The 22796-nt window shown below is 41.4% G+C and overlaps 1 protein-coding gene across 1 annotated transcript; it reads left to right on the top strand.

The window, feature by feature from the left end:
• The first annotated feature begins 361 nt into the window (after positions 1-361).
• LOC136155008 (olfactory receptor 10H3-like) lies at positions 362-20247 on the top strand. Its single transcript, XM_065917025.1, has 2 exons — positions 362-494; positions 19286-20247. The coding sequence occupies exons 1-2, from the start codon at positions 362-364 to the stop codon at positions 20245-20247; spliced, it is 1095 nt and encodes a 364-aa protein (XP_065773097.1).
• The last annotated feature ends 2549 nt before the right edge of the window (positions 20248-22796 follow it).

Raw genomic sequence — 22796 nt, 5'->3', positions numbered from 1 at the left:
GTAAATGACAGAAGAAACTATATAGGGAAGGAGGTAAGTGGGAACACCGTATACTTTCTGATCAGTTTGTCTGTAAACCTAAAAGGTCTCTGATAAATTAAAATCCATTAATTTGAGAATTAAAAGGTTAAAAAGATATGCATATGGAAAACTAGATAAACGTGGAAGAACATATACAAATCAAAGAGCCCTCAGCTTCAGCCTCAGCATTCATGATCACTTCAGGCCACATCATTCTTTGGCTGTCATTTTCATTGTAAAACGTGTAGCAGAAACACTGGCCTCTACTAACCAGATGCCAATAACATCCCCTTCTCACCATGAACTGTGACAACTAAAAAAATTTCCCGTTTATGTCCAAATGTGCTCTGTGGGCCAGAATCAGCCTGAGCTCAGAACCGCAGTCCTAGAAGTTGCCAGGGGCACACAGGCTAAGCGAGAACTAGGGATGCACATTTCTTCCTACCCGCTCTCTCCTGGCCCCCCTCTGCCTGGTCTGTCTCTTCCAAGAAATGGCCAGCAGGGAAGGGCAGAAGAGAGTGTCTGGCTTGCTGCTGTCCATGGCATCCGCAGGCAGGGGTGGGGCCAGACCTAAGGACTCTTCTCCCTCATACAGTGTGCTTTATCCCCACTGACATCTCCAGCAGACTGTTCCCAAGAGTCTGTCCATGAAACCAGACCAAAAGGGCAGTCCTCTGGGTATGGAGAAACCAGGTGGGACCTCAGAGGGCTGTCTGGCACCTGTAGTCTCTGCTTCCTCCTAGAGAGACTGCAGCCCCTATTGAGGACTGAGGAGCAACTAGCTATGGGAGAGAAAAGCCTGAATACAGATGCCCAAACCCCTCAGGGTCAAGTCAGAGGGAAGGCAGGAGCTAGACAAGTCCAGAGTGAGAATCCACTGTGGTGCCCTCAGGGAAAGGGAAGTTGGAAGACTTCTCAGAAAAAGCGTAACTTGGAGCTGGGTCTTGGAGAACGACTTCTCTTGGGGGTAATGTAAGTGCTCAGGGTGTTCTAGTCAAACTGCAAAACCTCACCTCTCTTCTCAGTCAAGTTCTACCCTATTCCTGTTGTCCTGTTGATCTAAACCAGATAGTCTGATACTAGCACATGTGTCCCTAGGATAAAGTATAAATATTTGATCTCTCATTCTTCATCTTGTTCCTGACACTCAGCACTTAAATTTGTTAGTATCTTAGGAGTGATTAGTTTCTTTTTTATGCTGATGAGATGACTAGAGGCTGGGGGCCTCTAGGTAGCTTCAGGATGAGGACTGGTCTCCAGAAACACCAACCATGAGAAATTTTGTTCTGTGTATGTCTTGTCTTTACTGCTCTATCCTGGTTTGGCCCAAAGTGGTTGCTACTAACCTAGAAAGGAGGCTCTGGGGGAGACAGAGGTGTGAGGTGGGAGCACTCCTGTGATGTGTATGTGTATTTGCTCAGCACTGGTGTGTGAATGATCTTCTATGAGACCAGAGGAAACAGAATTCAGTCCACCTGCCATAAGAGCTCGGAAAGCCCAGCCTCGAAAGGAGAGTCTGCTGTTGTTCAGTCACTCACTTGTGTCTGACTGTTTGTGATCCCACAGACTACAGCATGCCAGGCTTCCCTGTCCTTCATTCTTTCCCAAAGTTTGCTCAAACTCATGTCCATTGAGTCGGTGATGCCATCCAACCACCTTATCCTATGTCGCCCCCTTCTTCTCATGCCTCCAATCTTTCCCAGCATCAGGGTCTTTTCCAATGAGTTAGCTCTTTGAATCAAGTGGCCAGGGGCTATAGATTAAGTTAAGCACCAATAGCCAATGATTTTATTAACCATGGATCTGTGATGAAACCTTTATCAATGCTCCCCAAGCAGCACAATTTGGAGAGTTACTAAGCTGCTGACCACATGGAGGTGCTGGTAGAGTGGTGTGTCCAGGAGGGATGGAAGCTCCTTGTACCTTCCCCCACACCTTGTCTATGGCTCCCCTTCTATTTGGCTGTTTTTGAGTTGTGTCTCTGATAATAAACTGGTCATAGCCATTGAAGCACTTGTCTGAGTTCCATGAGTTATTCTACCAAAGTGTGAAATCTGAAAAGGGGGTGCTTTTTGGCCAATTCAGGTGGAAGTGTGGGTCCCATAGGAACCCAGTACTTGCAACTGATGTCTGAAGTGGAGGCACTCTTGTGGACCTGAGCCCTTCACCTCTGAAGTCTCAAAGTAATTTCAGGTAGTTAGTGTCTGAGTTGAAATGAATTATAGTACATCCAATTGGTGTGCAGAGTTGGAGAACTATCCTTGGTGTGGAAAGAAGCCACACAGTTGGTGTCTTAAGTGTTGTGAGTAAAAGCAATTGGCCCTTATCTCCTTCTGTCTAGGCAGCAACACTGCCCACTTCACTCCTGTAATCAGCTTCAAATCTGGCCATTCAACAGTCCAGGGTGCCTGCACCTCCCACACCCTACCTCTCCCCATCTCTTCCTAGGTCTCATCACACCCACCCCTGCTATCAGCAGCATACTCCCCTCACAACATCCAGAAAGAGCTCTCTATATCAAGAATCTAACGTTGCTACTTGTTCTTGAAACCAACTCCTTGTTACCACCACTTTGGAATGTATTAAAAGCTCTTGGAGTCTCACTCTCTTTATTTGACTAGTAGTTCTCATGTTGTTGGTGTTGGAGAAGACTCTTGAGAATCCCTTGGACAGCAAGGAGATACAACCAGCCAATTCTAAAGGAAATCCATCCTGAATATTCATTGGAAGAATTGATGTTGAAGCTGAAACTCCAATACTCTGGTCACCTGATGTGAAGAACTGACTCACTGGGAAAGACCCTAATGCTGAGAAAGATTGAAGGTGGGAGGAAAAGGGGATGACAGAGGATGAGATGGTTGGATGGCATCACTGACTTGATGGACATGAGTTTGAGCAAGCTCCAGGAGTTGTTGATGGACAGGGAAGCCTGGCATAATGCAGTCCATGGGGTTGCAAAGAGTCATAAATGACTGAGAAACTGATCTGAACTGAACTGAACCTTGTAGGATGGGTGTGAAGAGTAAATGTGATTATGGATTTTGTGTGTTTTGCAGTGAATCTGGAAAATAGAGGACATTCCAGGTAAGTTAGTTCCATTCTCCCTCCTTGTTGCATCCTAGATTTAAAATTAAAATAATATGTACTGCAATTTCCTCATCCATTCATCTGCCAATGGACATCTAGGTTGCTTCCATGTCCTAGCTACTGTAAATAGTGATGCAATGAACATTGGGGTGCTTGTGTCTTTTTCAATTCTGGTTTCCTTGGGATATGCCCAGTAGTGGGATCGCTGGGTCATATGGTAGTTTTATTCCTAGTTTTTAAAGGAATCTCCATACTTTTCTCCATAATGATTATATCAGTTTGCATTTCCACCAACAGTGCAAGAGGGCTCCCTTTCTCCACACTGCCTCCAGCATTTATTGTTTGTAGACTCTTTGATGATGGCCATTCTGACTGGAATATTGTAATCATCCTCCAATTAAAATAACTAAATAAAAATTAAAATAACTAAATAAAAATTAAAATAATAGTAAGAGAATAAAAGTGTAGGGGAATGCTTATGACAACATGCAGTTAAAGAAAAGAGCATTTAGAATGATTGCTTCCTTGAAATAGCTGCCTCTGCTTCACTGAGAACTGGCAAGGACCTTTCATGATAGAGCTGAGCAGAAGGCTAGAACCAGGTTCTTTCTCCAAATAAATCAACTGATGCTCATCTCTATGGATATCTTGTATCATGGGCCCAATGCTGAGTTAGAAAGGATTATGGTGCACAGCCATGGCCAAAGACAGAGGTGATCTGTTCCCTGGGCTTCTTAGGGTTCAGCGGGGAAGGTGTCATATAACCAAGGATGACAACACAGAGGGGTCTGAGGTGTGATGAGGGAATCCTAAGGGTCTGTGGGAGCTGAGTTTCAATTAAAGACCAGCCTGGGGCTTAAAGAAAACTGCTAGAGAGGAATGATGTCTAAAATGAGACCTGGAGGGTAAGTAGATGTGATACAGGTGAGGTAGGAAATAGGATCAGGGTTTTCTACATAGAGGGGACAGAAAAGTGCAAAATATCAAGGTGACAAAATCATGGTGCCTTCAGGGATAATAGTGTGTCTGGTGAGCCCTGGAGAGTTAGATGTGGTTCGGGGGTTTCTGGGATATGAAGGCATAGAGGTGGGAAGGGTAAGAGCAGGCAAGACTATGAGGTCCATTTGAAGAGTTTGTTCCAAGGGCAGTGGGGTACCATAAATATTTTAAATACACTTTAAAAAGTTTATAAAATATTCCATGATATGAACATATTCATAAACATTTGGGTTGTTTCCACTTTAGCGATCCTATAAATGGTATTCTGGAATAACTAGTACATGTCCTTTAGTAAATAATGCTTATTTGTGTTCCTTTAGGTCTGCACCTAGATGTGTAATTGCTGAATCATAGTGGAGATCTATGTTCACCTGGAATAGATGCTGCCAATCAGTTTTCCAAAGTGGTGATACCACGGAGTTGGTTTCAAGCACAAGCAGCAGCATCAGATTCTTGATATAGAAAGCTCTTTGTGGATGTTGTGAGGCTGGCTGTGGTGAGACCTAGGAAGAGATGGGGAGAGGTTGAGGCACTCTGGACTGAGCTGAACAGCCAGATTTGAAGCTGATGACAGGAGTGAAGTGGACAGTGTTGCTGACAAGACAGAGGGAGAAAGTAGTCAATTGTTTTTACTCATAACACTTATGACACCAACTGTGTGACTTCTTTCCATATCAAGGATAGATCTCCAATTCTGGACACCAACTCAGTGTCCTACAGTTCAATTCAGTTCTGACACCAGTTACCTGGAGTTACTGTCAGGCTTCAGAGGTGAAGGTCCCAGGCCCACAAGACTGTCCCCACTTCAGACATCAGTTGCAAGTACTGGGTGCCTGTGGGACTCACACTTCCTTTCGAATTGGCCAAGAAGTTGGAACTTTCCACAACACACCTCATTTTCAGGTTCCACACTTTGATATAATGACTCATGGAACTCAGGCAAGTGCTTCAATTGTTATTCAGTTCCGTTCAGTTCAGTCACTCAGTCCTGTCCGACTTTCTGCAACCCCATGGACTGCAGCACACCAGGCCTCCCTGTCCATCACCAACTCCCGGAGTTTACTCAAACTCATGCCCCTTGAGTAGGTGATGCCATCCAACCATCTCATCTTCTGTCGTCCCCTTCTCCTCCTGCCCTCAATCTTTCACAGCATCAGGGTCTTTTCAATGAGTCAGCTCTCTATCAAGTGGCCAAATTATTGGAGTTTCAGCTTCAACATCAGTCCTTCCAATGAACACCCAGGACTGATCTCCTTCAGGATGGACTGGTTGGATCTCCTTGCTGTCCAAGGAACTCTCAAGAATCTTCTCCAACACCACAGTTAAAAAGTATCAGTTCTTTGGTGCTCAGCTTTCTTTATAGTCCAACTCTCACATTCATACATGACTACTGGAAAAACTATAGCCTTGACTAGACAGACCTTTGTTGGCAAAGTAATGTCTCTGATTTTTAATATGCTGTCTAGGTTGGTCATAACTTTTCTTCCAAGGAGTAAGCATCTTTTAATTTCATGGCTGCACTCACCATCTGCAGTGATTTTGGAGCCCCCAAAAATGTCTGCCACTGTTTCCACTGTTTCTCCATCTATTTGCCATGAAGTGATGGGACTGGCGGAGAAGGCAATGGCAACCCACTCCAGTACTCTTGCTTGGAAAATCCCATGGACAGAGGAGCCTCGTGGGCTGCAGTCCATGTGGTCAAGAGTCGGACACGACTGAGCAACTTCACTTTCACTTTTCACTTTCATGCATTGGAGAAGGAAATGGCAACCCACTTCAGTATTCTTGCCTGGAGAATCCCAGGTATGGGGGAGACTGGTGGGCTGCCATCTATGGGGTCACACAGAGTCGGACATGATTGAAGCAACTTGGCAGCAGTAGCAGCAGATGCAACTGAATGCCATGATCTTAGTTTTGTGAATGTTGAGTTTTAAGCCAACTTTTTCACTCTCCTCTTTCACTTTCATCAAGAGGCTCTTTAGTTCTTCTTAACTTTCTGCCATAAGAGTGATGTCATCTGCATATCTGAGGTTATTGATATTTTTCCCGGCAAACTTGATTCCAGCTTGTGCTTCATCCAGCCCAGCATTTCTCACGATGTACTCTGCATATAAGTTAAATAAGCAGGGTGACAATATACAGCCTTGATGTACTCCTTTTCCTATTTGGAACCAGTCTGTTGTTCCATGTCCAGTTCTAACTGTTGCTTCCTGACCTGCATACAGATTTCTCAAGAGGTAGGTCAGGTGGTCTGGTATTCCCATATCTTGAAGGATTTTTCAAAGTTTATTGTGATCCACACAGTCAAAGGCTTTGGCATAGTCAATAAAACAGAAATAGATGCTTTTCTGGAACTCTCTTGCTTTTTCCATGATCCAACTGATGTTGGCAATTTGACCTCTGGTTCCTCTGCCTTTTCTAAAACCAGCTTGAACATCTGGAAGTTCATAGTTTATGTATTTTTTATTATAAAAGACATGACACAGAAACAGCCCAATAGAAGAGATGCATAAGGCAAGGTGTGGGGGATGGTGCAAGGAACTTCCATCCCTCTCTGAATACATCACTCTACCAGTACCTCCATATGGCCACCAACTTAGAAACTCTCCCAATTCTGTTGTTTAGGGAGCATTTATAAAGGCTTCATCACAGAGCTATAATTAATTAAATCATTGGCCATTGGTGCTTACCTTAATCTAGAGCCCCTCTCCTCTCACTGAATGTCTAAGAGGTGGGGCTGACAGCTTCACCCCCTTATCATGCTTAATCTTTCAGGAGCCCAGTCCCCACCCTGAAGCTATCTAGACCCCCAGCCTCTAGTTATCTCAGCATAAAAAAGACACTCTTACCAATCCTAAGATGTGTGTGTGTGTGTGTGTGTGTGTGTGTGTGTGTGTGTGTGTGTCTGTGTGTCTGTGTGTCTGTGTCTGTGTGCTAAGTCACTTCAGTTGTGTCTGACTCTTTGTGACCTTATGGATTATAGTCAAAGGAACCAGGCTCCTCTGCCCATGGGCTTCTCCAAGAAAGAATACTGGAGTCAGTTGCCATGTTTTCTTCCAGGGGATCTTCCCGACCTAGGGATCAAACCCGTGTCTCTTATGTTTCCTGCATTGGCACCTAGGTGGGTTCTTTACCACTAGCACCACCTGGGAAGCCCCAGTCCTAAGATAGTAGGAGTTTTATAGGCTGAGTGTCATGAATGAGAGACAAATACCCCCAAATTAAATATTTATATTTTATCAAAGGGAGGCATATGCTAATCTCACATTTTCTGGTTTAGACCAACAGGGCAAGAGGGTTTGGATAGAACTTGATTGAGAAGAGAGGTAAAGCTTTCCAGTTTGGTTAGAAGAGGCTGAGCACTTAAAATACTCCAGAGAAACCATTCTCCAAATCACCCTTATTCTGGGAAGCCTTCCAACTGCCCTTACACAAGGAGCATAGCCCTGGATTCTTACTCTGTGCTCCTTTAGCTCCTGCCTTCCCTCTGACTTGACCCTGAGGGGTTTGGGAATCTGTGTCCAGTCTTGTCTCTCCCAAGACCAGGTGCTCCTCAGCCCTCGGTAGGGACTGCAGCTTCTCTGGGCAGAGAGAGGCAACAGGGAGTCCTATTGTGAGTGGATAGTTGGAGGAGCAGGTAGAGACTGCAGATCCCAGCAGACCCCCTGAGGTCCCTCCTGGCCTCTCTAGACCCAGAGGACTGCTGTTTCAGGTTGGTTCATGGAGAAACTCTTGGGAACACCTGTTGGAACCTGCAGCAGGGATAAATCATCCTATTAGTTCCAGAGCCCTTAGATCTGACTCCATGCCTGCCTGTGTATGCTGCTGACAACAACAAGAAGGAGACCTTCTTCTGTCTTCCTCTGCTGGCATTTCTTGGGAGAGGCAGCCCAGGCAAAGGGGATCAAGAGGGAGAGGGTAGGAAGGAAGAATCCTACAGATGTGGATGGTGCTACCTAGCCTGGGCATGAGGTCAGGGCTGGGAAGAAGGGTCATAAAAGAGGATCTTATTCTCTGGGAGGCTGTTGGGGATCTTCTCATTTTGCGCATCTGTATCCCCAGTTCTTGCTTAACCTAGGTGCCCTTTGTGGCTTTTAGGTCAGTGGTTTTCAGCCCAGGGTGATTCTACCTGACAGTGGACATTTGAACATATCAGGGATTTTTTTTGGTTGTTCAAAATATACGGTGAGAAGGGGGTGCCAACAGCATCTGGTAGGTTGAACCTAAAGTTTCTGCTGAACATTAAACAGTGAAAAGGACAGTCAAGGAATAATCTGGCTTCAAATATCATGAGTACTGAAGCTGAGAAATCTTGTTGTATGTATGTCTTGTCTTTGCTGCTGTATCGTGGTCTGGCCCAAAGTGGCCCCTGCTAATCTGGAAAGGAGGCTCCAGGGGAGACAGAGGTATGAGCTGGGTGCTCTCCTGTGATGTGTGTGTGATGTGTGCTCAGCACCTCTGCTTGAGCACTCCTCCATGAGACCAGAGACACAGAATTCTGTGCCCCTGTCATAAGAGTTGGGAGAGTCCCAGCCTCAAGAATCATGGCCTTTCCATCAAGTGGGAAATGAGAAGGTGGACTGTAGCAATGATGTAGAGGTGGAGAAGAGAGTGGGGATTCAATCAAACTCCTGGGGGGACTGCATTGTGTGATTAACAGGTTCTAAGTGCTCCATGGGGTTCAGAGATTATGCATTTAAAATGGGACTAATCGGTACCATTAGGTACAGAAGGATGACAGCAAACCAGATCAGAAATGCAATCTCAAAGTCAGCGATAACTACATTTATTTGGTAAACCCTAAGCCTTTATGTGAATCCTCATGGTTCTCTGAAGGTGGTCCTCTGCGTACATTCATTTTCCACTGTGGCAGGGTGGCTCAGCGCCGGAATGTTCCTTCTCAAAGACACACAGTGAGAGCTGGGGTTTGAACCCTGGGTCTTATGACTGCATACCTTGTGTATGCTTCACAAAATTTTTCTGTAAGCCAGAGTGGAATGGGAACAGAGGAGGAGGCATGGGTGGAACCTGGGGCTGTAGTCCTGGAGAGAGGAGATGGAGTCATATGGATGGAGAAGAGACAGAAAATTCCAGAGCTACTTAGTGGGGACACAAATGCTCAAGGGAGAAATGAAGCCCAGAAGGATGTTGATGCCATAGTCTTGTTTTCTGAGTTGGTGCATTATTGACATCCCTTTTCCGGTTAAATTGTAGTCTTCCTCACTCCAAAGACGATCCTCACTCCAAACAAGTTTCTCATTGTCCTGGTAATCCTGTGTCCAGGACTTGTCCTGCAGCCAAGAATACTTAGAGGCAAAGCTCTAGTGAGATTCAGTTCAATTCAGTCACTCAGTCGTGTCCGACTTTTTGTGACCCCAAGGACGGCAGCATGCCAGGCTTCCCTGTGCATCGCCAACTCCCAGAGCTTGCTCAAACTCATGTCCATTGAGTAGGTGATGCCATCTCATCCTCTATTGTCCCCTTCTCCTCCCACCTTCAATCTTTCCCAGCATCAGGGTCTTTTCAAATGAGTCAGTTCTTTGCATCCGGTGGCCAAAGTACTGGGAGTTCCAGCTTCAGCATCAGTCCTTCCAGTGAACATTCAAGACTGATTTCCTTTAGGATGGACTGGTTGGATCTCCTTGCTGTCCAAGGACTTCTAAAGAGTATTCTCCAACACCACAGTTCAAAAACATCAATTCTTCTGTGCTCAACTCTTTTTATAGTCCAACTCTCACATCCATACATGACTACTGGAAAAACCATAGCTTTGACTAGATGGACCTTTGCTGGCAAAGTAATGTCTTTGCTTTTTAATATGCTGTCTAGGTTGGTCATAACTTTTCTTCCAAAGAGCAAGTGTATTTTTAATTTCATGGTTGCAGTCACCATCTGCAGTAATTTTGGAGCCCAAAAAAGTCTGTCACTGTTTCCACTGTTTCTCCATCTATTTGCAGTGAAGTGATGGGACCAGATGCCATGACCTTAGTTTTCTGAATGTTGAGTTTTAAGCCAACATTTTCACTCTCCTCTTTCACTTTCATCAAGAGGCTCTTTAGTTCTTCTTTGCTTTCTGCCATAAGTGTGGTGTCATCTGCACATCTGAGGTTATTGATGTTTCTCCCGGCAATCTTGATTCCAGTTTGTGCTTCATACAATTCAGCATTTCTCAAGATGTACTCTGTATATAAGTTAAATAAGCAGGGTGGCAATATACAGCCTTGATGTACTCCTTTTCCTATTTGAAAACAGTCTGTTGTTCCATGCCCAGTTCTAACTGTTGCTTCCTAACCTGCATACAGATTTCTCAAGAAGTAGGTCTGGTGGTTTGGTATTCTCATCTCTTTCAGAATTTTCCACAGTTTATTGTGATCCATAGAGTCAAAGGCTTTGGCATAGTCAATAAAGCAGAAATAGATGCTTTTCTGGAACTCTCTTGCTTTTTTGATGATCCAGCGGATATTGGCAATTTGATCTCTGGTTCCTCTGCCTTTTCTAAATCCAGCTTGAACATCTGGAAGTTCACAGTCCATATACTGTTGAAGCCTGGCTTGGAGAACTTTGAGCATTATTTTACTAGCATGTGAGATGAGTGCAATTGTGTGGTAGTTTGAGCATTCTTCAGCAGTGCCTTTCTTAAGAATTGGAATGAAAACGAACCTTTTCCAGTCCTGTGGCCACTGCTGAGTCTTCCAAATTTGCTGGCATATTGAGTGCAGCACTTTCACAGCATCATCTTTCAGGATTTGAAGCAGCTCAACTGGAATTCCATCACCTGTACTAGCTTTGTTCGTAGTGATGCTTCCTAAGGCCCTCTTGACTTTGCATTCCAGAATATCTGGCTCTAGGTGAGTGATCACACCATCGTGATTATCTGGGTCATGAAGATCTTTTTTGTATAGCTCTTCTGTGTATTCTTGCCACTTCTTAATATCTTTAGCTTCTGTTAGGTCCATACCATTTCTGTCCTTTATTGAGCCCATCTTTGTCCTTTGTTGTTCCCTTGGTATCTCTAATTTTCTTGAAGAGGTCTTTCAGTTCAGTTCAGTTCAGGCACTCAGTCGTGTCCGACTCTTTGCGACCCCATGAAACGCAGCACGCCAGGCCTCCCTGTCCATCACCAACTTCTGGAGTTTACTCAAACTCATGTCCATTGAGTCGGTGGTGCCATCCAACCATCTCATCCTCTCTCATCCCCTTCTTCTCCTGCCTTCAATCTTTCCCAGCATCAGGGTCTTTTCCAATGAGTCAGCTCTTCATATCAGGTTGCCAAATTATTGGAGTTTCAGCTTCAACACCAGTCCTTCCAATGAACACCCAGGACTGATCTCCTTTAGGATGGACTGGTTGGATCTCCTTACAGTCCAAGGGACTCTCAAGAGTCTTCTCCAACACCACAGTTCAAAAGCATCAATTCTTTGGCGCTCAGCTTTCTTTATAGTCCAACTCTCACATCCATACATGACTATTGGAAAAACCATAGCCTTGACTAGACAGACATTTGTTGACAGAGTAATGTCTCTGCTTTTTAATATGCTGTCTAGGTTGGTCATAACTTTTCTTCCAAGGAGTAAGCATCTTTTAATTTCATGGCTGCGATCACCATCTGCAGTGATTTTGGAGCCCCTCAAAATAAATCAGCCACTGTTTCCTCTGTTTCCCCATCTATTTGCCATGAAGTAATGGGACCAAATGGAAGAGATCTCTAGACTTTCCCATTCTATTGTTTTTCTCTATTTCTGTGCATTGATCACTGAGGAAGGCTTTCTTATCTCTCCTTGCTATTCTTTGGAACTCTGCATTCAGATGGATATATCTTTCCTTTTCTCCCTTGCCTCTCACCTCTCTTATTTACACAGTTAATTGTATGGCCTCCTCAGACAACCATTATGCCTTTTTGCATTTCTTTTTCTTGCAAGACCAGGGGATGGTCTTGCTCCCTGTCTCCTGTACAATGTCATAAACCTCTGTCCATAGTTCTTTAGGCACTCTGGCTATCAGATCTAATCCCTTGAATCTATTTCTCACTTCCACTGTATAGTCATAAGGGATTTGATTTAGTTCATACCTGAATGGTCTAGTGGTTTTCCCTACTTTCTTCAATTTAAGTCTGAATTTGGCAATAAGGAGGTCATGATCTGAGCCACAGTCAGCTCCCAGTCTTGTTTTTGCTGACTGTATGGAGCTTCTCCATCTTTGACTGCAAAGAATATAATTAATCTGATTTCGGTGTTGACCATCTGGTGATGTTTATGTGTAGAGTGTTCTCTCATGCTGTTGGAAGAGGGTGTTTGCTACAATCGGTACGTTCTCTTGGCAAAACTCTATTAGCCTTTGCCTTGCTTCATTCTGCACTCCAAGGCCAAATTGCCTGTTACTCTAGGTATTTCTTGACTCCCTACTTTTGCATTCCAGTCCCCTATAATGAAAAGGACGTCTTTTTTATAGGGGACTGGAACTAGAAGGTCTTGTATGTCTTCATAGAACCGTTCAGCTTCAGTCTCTTCAGCATTACTGGTCAGGGCATAGACTTGGATTACTGTGATATTGAATGGTTTGCCATGGAAACGAATAGAGATCTTTCTGTCATTTTTGAGATTGCCTCCAAGTTCTCCATTTCAGACTCTTTTGTTGACTATGATGGCTCTATTTCTTCTGAGGGATTCTTGCCCAGAGTAGTAGATATAATGGTCATCTGAGTTAAATTCACCCATTCCAGTCTATTTTAGTTTACTGATTCCTGAAAGGTTGATGTTCACTCTTGCCATCTCCTTTTTGACCACTTCCAATTTGCCTTGATTCATGGACCTAACATTATAGGTTCCTATGCAATATTGCTCTTTACAGCATCAGACTTTACTTCCATTATCAGTCACATCCACAACTGGGTGTTGTTTTTGTTTTGTTTCCATTTCCTAATTCCTTCTGGAGTTGTTTCTCCACTGATCTCCAGTAGCACATTGGGCACCTACTGACCTGGGAAGTTTGTCTTTCAGTGTCCTATATTTTTGCCTTTTCATACAGTGAGATTGCTAAGGGAAAAATTATATGGGTCCCTGGAGGAGGGCATGGCAACCCACTCCAGTATTCTTGCCTGGGAAATCTCATAGACAGAGGAGCCTGGCGGGCTACAGCCCATGGGGTCATAAAGAGTCGGACATGATTGAACGATTAAACAGTAGCAGTGAAGTTGCTCAGTCGTGTCCAACTCTTTGCGATCCTATGGACTGTAGCCTACCAGGCTCCTCTATCCATGGAATTTTCCAGGCAAGAATACTGAAGTGGGTTTCCATTTCCTTCTCCAGGGGATCTTCCCAACCCAGGGATTGAACCCAGGTCTCCCACACTGCAGGCAGACGCTTTAGAGTCTGAGCTACCAGGGAAGACCAAACAGTATCAGAGTGTATATATATTCTGAATTTTCATCAGTCTACATTCTCACCAGCATTGCAGGAGGATTCCTTTCTCCCCATAATTCAATAAGTACAGCATTTTCTAATTTGGGGAACTGAATAGTTATTCAGCAAAATTCCATTCCTCTCTCTGTCTGTCCTCCACTTTTTTTTTTTTTTTTTAACTGAGCATCTTTATATTTGCCTGGGTAATTCCTTCTGCCCTTTCTTTTCCCATATCTGTACTGAGGTTCCAGCTTCCTTTCCATTTTTCTAAATAGTTTTCCTTTATCAGTTTTACATAGTGCAGATTATTTTTTCCCAGTGTTTTTTCCCATCTGCCTGATAACTTTATCCAGGATTTCTTTTGAATAAAAATCCTTAATGTTGACGCTTTCATATCTTTTAAAAATATATTCTTAACATTTTTGCCTTTGAAAATTAACAAACCAATTCTTTTGCCCTCTCTCCTATTGACTTTATAGTTGACACTACATATTATGTTTTGAATCTATCTAGAGTCTACTTCGCATTTGTTCTTGGGCAGAAATTCAAGTTTACTTTGCTTCCTAAAATGAACAGTTTTCTTACTGGAAAATACGAAACAAATGGGTTGCCATTTTCTCCTCCAGGGGATCTTCCCCATCCAGGGATCAAACCAGTGTCTCTTATGTCTCCTACATTGGTAGGCAGTTTCCTTACCACTAGCGCCCCCCGTGGAGCCCAAAACAGTATATAACCACAGACTAAATAAAGAAGCAGATGTGAGCATCAAGCTGTGTCCTACAAGGTAGGCCTTGGGTATACTTGCCAGAGTGTAAAACCAGGCCACTCTTCCCAATAAATGTCTTTTGAAAATATAGTTACTCTTGTATATATATGTTGTTAATATTAACATGTATCAAGTTTATTAATGTTCTTTTAAATTTACTAATAGCTAAATATTTTTAAAGATTGTCTGTTTTAGTTTCTAATATGATAAAAATTGATAGCTACAACTCACCCAAACAAAAGCCCGTTAAGGACCTCAGTAGTAGTTTTTTACTGTAAAAGGATCCTGAGACCAAAAATGGTTGTTTACAGTTTGTGTCACTACTGAGAGTTTATCTTTATTTTAACTTAAATTCTATATTTTGAATGATTATTACTGGTGTAATACTTTGATACATACTATATTTTTTGAAGTTGATCTTGCTTTTTGCAGCATTGTGCCTTCTTATGTTCTAACGTATTACACCTTTGTTCTTTTATCTTTTCTGGATAGGTGATCAGGTCACATCCCTTCCTATCCTTATGTATCTTCTTTCTTTTTTTTCCTTGTAGCACCATTCATGACTTTCAATTCCATGTTGAAGAACAGCAGAAACAGTGAGTAGCCTTGCTTTCTTTCTGATTATAAAATAGTGTATGTAAAAGCCCCACTTATATGCTATTTGTTTGTTTTCTAGCATGTATTCTTTATCTAGCTAAGTCCCCTTCAATTTCATGTTGTAAAAAAGTTTGCAAAAAAAAAAAAATCATAAGTCGACATACCTATATCAAAACGTTATGTTGTAACCTAAAACTCATGCAGTGTTACATCAATTATATACAAATTTTAAAAATCATAAATTGGAGTTGAATATTAGAAAATGTACACCTCCCTTGATCAAAAGAATTCTATCATTTTTCTCTTTTAGTTTATTTATGTGATAAATCACATGATGCTTCACCACCTTGTTGTTCATGGGATAAACCAACACCACTTGACCATAATTTACTAATTTTTCTACATCATTTCATTTGATTAGGTGATGTCTTGCAATGGATTTTAAAATTTGTTTGGATAGGTAAAGTGGGCCCATAATTGTTTCTTACAACAGTCTACCTGGTTATGGAACTTAGAATGATGAAATCAGCTGAGTAGATTTCAGATTTTTCCCCTTTCCCCCCTTTTATGTGAAGAGTATGTATAAGATTTAATCAGTTGTTCCTCAAAGGTTTATGAGCACTTACTTGTAAATCCACTGGGTCTAGTGAATTATAGGAAGGGAAGGTCTCTAACCATTTCCACTGCTTTAAAAGTTTTTTGAAATGGTTTCTATTTCTTTCTCATACTTCTTTTGCAATTTTATGTGTCTCTGAGAATTCATTCCATTTCTTATCTTTTATTACTATTTCATTTATTTTAAGATAGCCATTATTTCTATAGTTATTTCTGATTTGAATTTTATGCTTTTTCATTGGCATTTTCTCCTTGACTTTATCTTTTTTTTAAATTATTATTATATTGTAGTGGTTTTTGCCATACATTGACATGAATCAGCCATGGATTTACATGTGTTCCCCATCCTGATCCCCCCTCCCGCCTCCCTCTCCATCCCATCCTTCTGGGTCTCCCCAGTGCACCAGCCCTGAGCACTTGTCTCATCAAGGGTGAAAGAGATCACCAGCCCAGGTTGGATGTATGAGACAAGTGGCGTTATCTTGCTAATCTATCACCCAGTTTGGGTTGTATTAAGTATGATTTTCTGGATAATGTTTCTTCTAAATACATTTTAAAATGTGCATTCCCATTGTAGTACTCTTTTAGCTTAAAACTTTGACGTTTGTTACTTAAATTATTTTTGTAAATATTTCTTCATCAATTAATATTGACACAAATGATTGCTTAATAAATCTAACTCATGGAATTTGGAAGGTTATCCTTTCTCTACTGATTTTCAATTTTAGTGTATTATAATCTACATATTATTTGTACTTTGAAATGTATGGAGGATTTCTCTATGTCCTAAAACAAGGTCAGTCAGTTCAGTCACTCAGCCACGTTTGACTCTTTGTGACCCCATGGTCTGCACCACAACAGGCTTCCCTGTCCATCACCAACTCCCGGAGCTTGCTCAGACTCATGTCCATCGACTCAGTGATGCCATCCAACCACATCTCATCCTCTGTCGCCCCCTTCTCCTCCTGCCTTCAATCTTTCCCAACATCAGGGTCTTTTCCAGGGAGTCAATTCTTTGCATCTGGTGGCCAAAGTACTGGGAGTTCCAGCTTCAGCATGAGTCCTTCCAATGAATATTCAGGACTGATTTCCTTTAGTATTGACTGGTTTGATCTCCTTGCTGTCAAGGGACTCTGATAGCTCTGATGGGTAAATTTTTGTTAAAGTCCTCTATGTGCATGAAAGAAATATATAGTCTCACTTAGTACACAGCCTACCTATGTCCAGGAGCTAACATCTGAATGTTATTAGTCCATTGGAATTGTTGTTGCTGTTCACTCATTAAGTTGTGTCTGACTCTTTGTGACCCCATTGGCTGCAACACATCAGGTTCCTCTGTCCTCCATTATCTCCCAATGTTAGCTCAGACTCATGTCCATAGAGCTGGTGATGCTATCTAACCATCTCACCCTCTGCAGCCCCCTTCTCCTTTTGCCTTCAATCTTTCCCAGCATGAGAGTATTTTCCAATGACTCGGCTGTTTCCATCAGGTGGCCAAAGTATTGGAGCTTCAGCAATAGTCCTTCCAATGAGTGTTGAGGGTTGATTTTCTTTAAGACTGACTAGTTTGATCTCCTTGCAATCCAAGGGACTCTCAAGAGTCTTCTCCAATACCACAATTCAAAAGCATCAATTTTTCAACACTCAGCCTTTTTTATGGTTCAACTTTTCCCATTTGTATGTGGCTACTGTAAAAATCATAGCTTTGACCATATGGGCTTTTGCCAGAAAAAGGATGTCTCTGCTGTTAAATACACTGTCTAGGTTTGTCGTAGCTTTCTTTTCAAGTAGCAAGCAAAGGCTGCAGTCACCATCCACAGTGATTTTGGAGACCAAGAAAATAAAATCGGTCAGTGCTTCTGCTTTTCCCCCTTCTTTTGCCATGAAGTGATGGGACTGGATGCCATGACCTTAGTTTTATTAATGTTGAGTTTTAAATCAGCTTTTTCACTCTCCCCTTTCACCCTTATCAATTTCATTTAATAACTTCCAAATTGCGTTTCATTTCAGAACTCTGTTAAAATTTCCAACTTTAATTTAAAAATCTATCTAGCAATGTCTTTGTAATGATTTCACTGAAGTTATTTTGAATACTTATTCCTAATATTCAACCTGTATATCATCATATAGGTTAATTATATATATATGCAGGTCGCTACAGTGTTCTTTTAACTTTCATAAAATATTCCCCTTTAACACTTCCTATGTATGTAAATTTTCCACTTCCTTCTGCTTTTAAACTAGTAATATTTTCCTACACAACCTTTTTACAACAACATCACAGTTAAAAATGGATAACTAGATTAAGAATAAGAATAATCCCTTGATATTATTCATAACCCATCATTCATTAATGTCATAATAAAAGTCTTCTCTAATTCCTTAAAAACTCTTTATAAATATATTATGTAAATTAGCACCTAATCTACTACCCTATATTGCATATGGTTGCTATGTCCCTTGAATTTCATGACCTTGGCTTATTGATGAGACCAGATCAATTGTTCTGTGGAACATGTCAGGTTCTGGATTTTCTGATTGTGTCTTCATGGTGTCATTTAGCTTGTTCCTCCATCCTCTGCATATGATCAATCTTTCTGATGCTCATCTATTCCAGTGGACACATTTTCAATCTGGTTCCAGAATCCTTTAACATTAACAATTGCTCAGTGAAAGTTCAATTGAACTGTTGCAGAGATGTCCTAGGCTTGCTTTCATGTCCTGGGCCATTTCTTCAGGGAATCTGGTTCCTTTTATTGGCCTATGGTATATGAACTTTGCTTGTGGCTCAGAGGGTAAAGCGTCTACCTACAATTTGGGAGACCTGGGTTCAATTCCTGGGTTGAGAAGATCTGGAGAAGGAAATGGCAACCCACTCCAGTATTTTTGCTTGGAAAATCCTATGGACGGAGGAGCCTGGGAGACTACAGCCCATGGGGTCGCAAAGAGTCAGACACGACTGAGCGACTTCACTTTCATTTTCTTTCAACAGAGATATTATGATTATTGTTTCATTACATTTCTTTTTTTTTGCCTTTAGGATTGTTTCCCCATCATTCCTTTGGTGCACATTTGCCCAGCATATATTTGTCCATCTTTTTATTTTTAAGCATTCTCTTCAGTTCCTACAAAATACATTGACAGAAATGAGTACTAATAAAATAGTATTAAAATAAATATGAATTGGGTACTCAATTAAAGGCAAAGACTCTCAGTGAAAATTTATAAATCCAAGATCCAAACATATTTCTGAGAACAGGCACAGCATTCAAAAGAATATGACCCTGACCACCTATGTCTGTCTTGATTACAAACCTGAATCTTTTATTCCTTTTCATCACTGTTAACAAAAACTTAGAAGCCAAACTATGTCTTCAGCATTTAGTGTAAGGGATCTCATTTTATTTTTATCACACAACTAAATGGTAAAAAGTATTATGACTTATTCCATCTTACTGATGAAGATTATGAGTCCCAGACAAGCTAAGCAAATGAATATTTAGGATGGTGGTGGTTTAGTCACTAAGTCATATCCTGTTCTCACGACCCATGGACTGTAGCCTGCCAGGTTCCTCTGTCTATGGGATTTCACAGGAAAGAATACAGGAATGGGTTGCCATTTCTTCTCCAGGGGATCTTCTTTGACCCTAGTATTGAACCTGCATCTCCTGCATTGCAGGTGAATTCTTTACTGCTGAGAAACCCTTGAATATATAGTATAGATCTCTTCAGTTGCCATTTAATTTATGTTAGAGCCTCTCTTTTAATCACTGTGCCTTCATTCTGTTTCTAATCTCCCCAGATGCAGCATCCTTGTCTGGTCAAAACTACAGCACAGTGTCTGAATTCATCCTCATCGGCTTCTCCAACTTCCCTCAGCAGCTCCTGCCCACCTTCTTCCTGCTGTACCTGCTGATGTACCTGTTCACACTGCTGGGGAACCTGCTCATCATGGGCACCATCTGGAGGGAGCACAGCCTCCACACCCCCATGTACCTCTTCCTGTGTGCCCTCTCCATCTCTGAGATCCTGTTCACTGTTGCTATCACCCCTCGAATGTTGGTGGACATGCTCTCCACCCACCGCTCCATCACCTTTGTGGCCTGTGCCAGCCAGATGTTCTTCTCCTTTACATTTGGCTACACCCACTCCTTCCTGCTCATGATCATGGGCTATGACCGCTATGTGGCCATCTGCCACCCCCTGCACTACAACATGCTCATGAGCACCCATGACTGTGCCCATCTTGTGTCCTGGTGCTGGGCTGGTGGCTCAGTTGTGGGGTTGATGGTGACATTGATAGTTTTTCATCTCAGCTTCTGTGGGTCTAATGAGATTCACCATTTTGTCTGCCATGTGTTTTCCCTCTTGAAGTTGGCCTGTGGGAAGGAGACAGCCTCTGTCACCATGGTTGTAATCTTGGTTTGTGTCACAGCTCTGCTGGGGTGCTTATTCCTCATCTTTCTCTTCTATGTCTTCATCGTGGCTGCCATCTTGAGGATCCCCTCCACTGAGGGCCGGCACAAGACCTTCTCCACCTGTGTCTCCCACCTCACCATAGTGGTTGTGCACTACGGTTTTGCCTCCATCATCTATCTGAAGCTCAAAGGCCCCCATTCTATGGACAATAACACTCTGATGACCACCATCTATACAGTCTTTACCCCCTTTCTTAGCCCCATCATTTTCAGTCTCAGGAATAAGGAGCTGAAGAATGCCATAAAGAGAAATTTGCACAGAACTTTCTGTCCCCTAAGCTTCTGATGGCCAGTTTGGTGGTATGGAACTGTGATGGATGAGAGGGGTTTAATAATATCTGTTTCCATAGAACTCTTGTAATGATTCAGGTCTGTAAAACACTCAAACTCCATCGAAGTTTGATGCATACTAGCTACTCACTTTTCTCCAATGTTTCCTGCTATTGCATAATTTGTCTCATCATAATCTTTTATTTATTCCCAGTGAAATGAACTCTATCCCTTTATCTATACCTAAGAATGTACTATCTATCTATAAGCAGGTGGGGAGCACCAAATGCATGTATCAGGACCTTAATATAGGTGGTTATCTTTGAATGGACTAGCAAAAGTAGACTTTAATTCCCCATGCCCCACAATAAAAATGAATAAAATTACCTAAAGATAATAAGAAATACCACCAGGATTGGGTCTTTTCCATATATGAAACACTGACATGTAAAGTAATTACTGACTGTTGAGAATGTTTGCTGTGGGTCTGTCATATATCGCCTTTATTATGTTAGGGAGGTTCCCTCTGTGCCCACTTTCTGTAAAGTGTTTGGTTTTTTTTTTTAAATCATAAGTGGGTGTTGAATTTTGTCAACAACTTTTTCTGCATCTTTTAAGGTGATCATATGATTTCCATTCTTCAGTTTGTCAATGTGTTGTATCATATTGATTGTTTTATGTATATCAAAGAATCCTTGCATCTCTGGGATAAATCTCACTTGATCATGATGTATGATCCTTTCAATGTGTTGTTGGATTTGATTTGCTAGTATTTTGTTGAGGATTTTTGCCTCTATCTTCATCAGTGATATTGACCTGTAATTTTCTCTTTTTGTGGTTTTGATTTCAGCGTGATGGTGGCCTCATAAAATGAGCTTGGGAGTGTCCTTCCTCAGCATATTTTAGAAGAGGCTCAGAAAAACAGATTCCAGTCTTTTTTGTCCAGGTTATGCAGCAGTGAGATTTTAGTGTTTTCAGGAGGGGGAATTGAGCTCAAGTTCTTCTACCAAGAAAAAACAAGTGTTGTCAAAGATGTGGAGCTAAAGGAACCCCCATGTGACATTTCTGGAAATGTAAATTGGTGCAGCAAACCTGGGAGACTATGGAGATTACTCAAAAAAAAAAAAAAAATCCTGGGACTACTATATGATCCAGCTACTCCATTTTGGTGTTATTTATCCAAAGAATACAAAAACATTAGTTCAAAAAGATGTGTGCAGCCCTATGTTTATCATGGCATATTTTACAACAACCAAGATGTGGAAACAACTTAACTATGGGATAAGGAAAATGTGAGATATATCTAATACAAAATGGAATATACTCGGCCATAAGAAGTATGAAACCTTGCCACTTGTGACAGCATGGGTGGATGGTAAGCATATTATGCTAAGTGAAATAACTCAAGTGGTTAAAGACAAATAGCATATAATTTCACTCATTTGTGCAATATAAAAAACAAAGAAATAAAGACCACAATAAATGAACAAACCAAACAAAAGCAAACATGACACAGAGGGGAAGGAGAGAAGAGGGTAAAATGGGGAGAGAGGTCAACTGTGTGGAGATGAATAGAAAATAAATTTTTGATAGTAACTATAATGTGTACAGAGTAGATATATAACGCTGTACACGTGAAACATACGTAATGTTTCAATGTTACCTCAACAAAAAATAAATTTTTTAAAATGAGAGATATACATAGGAAAAATATACTTATTCATGGCCAATGTAACTATGGCTATGTACATTTTGTATGTAACCATGGCTATGTAACTTTTTTATGGTTCTGTTTCCTGAATTTGAGAAATGCAGATATCATAAGTACCTAGTTCATATGGTTATTGTTAGGATTAATGACTTACATATGTATCTGCTCAAATAATTATAATCATAAATGACTACAAGAGGCAGAGTAGTGACTAAGTCTTAGTCATTATGAACTACTGTAACTATCTTTACTATCATGTTATATATATACCACACTATAAATATTTTACTACCACTAAAATTAATTTAGAAAACTAAAATAATTTTTTAAAAATAATATTATCTTGTACAGAAATAGACATGTAAAACAGTGGAATGGCATAAGTGTCATGGAATAACCCCATTTCAAAACCATAGATTATTCATTAATTCTTGTTGGGGCAATTAGTTAGCCATTTAAAAAATGCATTTTACCACCACATGCCTATTAGAATGACTAAAATCTGTAATAGTGGCAACACTAAATGCTGGTAAGGATGTGAAACAACAGAAACTGTCATTCATTACTAGGAATGCAAAATAGTACAGCCACTTTGGAGGACAAATTGGTGACATCCTACAAAACAGAACATAATCTTCCTATATAATCCATCAAACACACTCCCTGGTATTTACCCAAAGGAGCTGAACACTTAGGTTTACAAAAAAAAAAAACTGATTAGCTATGCAATGGTTATAGCATATTTCTTCGAAATTGCCAAAACTTGGAAGAATCAAGATGTCCTACAATAGGTGAATAGATAAATAAGCTGAGCAATCCTAAAGGAAATCAGTCCTGAATACTCATTGGAAGGA

Source organism: Muntiacus reevesi, chromosome 1, assembly GCF_963930625.1.
Source record: "Muntiacus reevesi chromosome 1, mMunRee1.1, whole genome shotgun sequence".
NCBI lineage: Eukaryota > Metazoa > Chordata > Mammalia > Artiodactyla > Cervidae > Muntiacus > Muntiacus reevesi.
This window is presented reverse-complemented; position numbering and strand designations above follow the sequence as displayed.

Excerpts from the sequence above, each read along its gene's own strand:
- LOC136155008 (XM_065917025.1), top strand. The coding sequence starts at position 362 with ATGTGCTCTGTGGGCCAGAATCAGCCTGAGCTCAGAACCGCAGTCCTA. Across the intron at positions 495-19,285 it reads TCCTGGCCCCCCTCTGCCTG|ATGCAGCATCCTTGTCTGGT; the intron begins GTCTGTCTCTTC and ends TAATCTCCCCAG.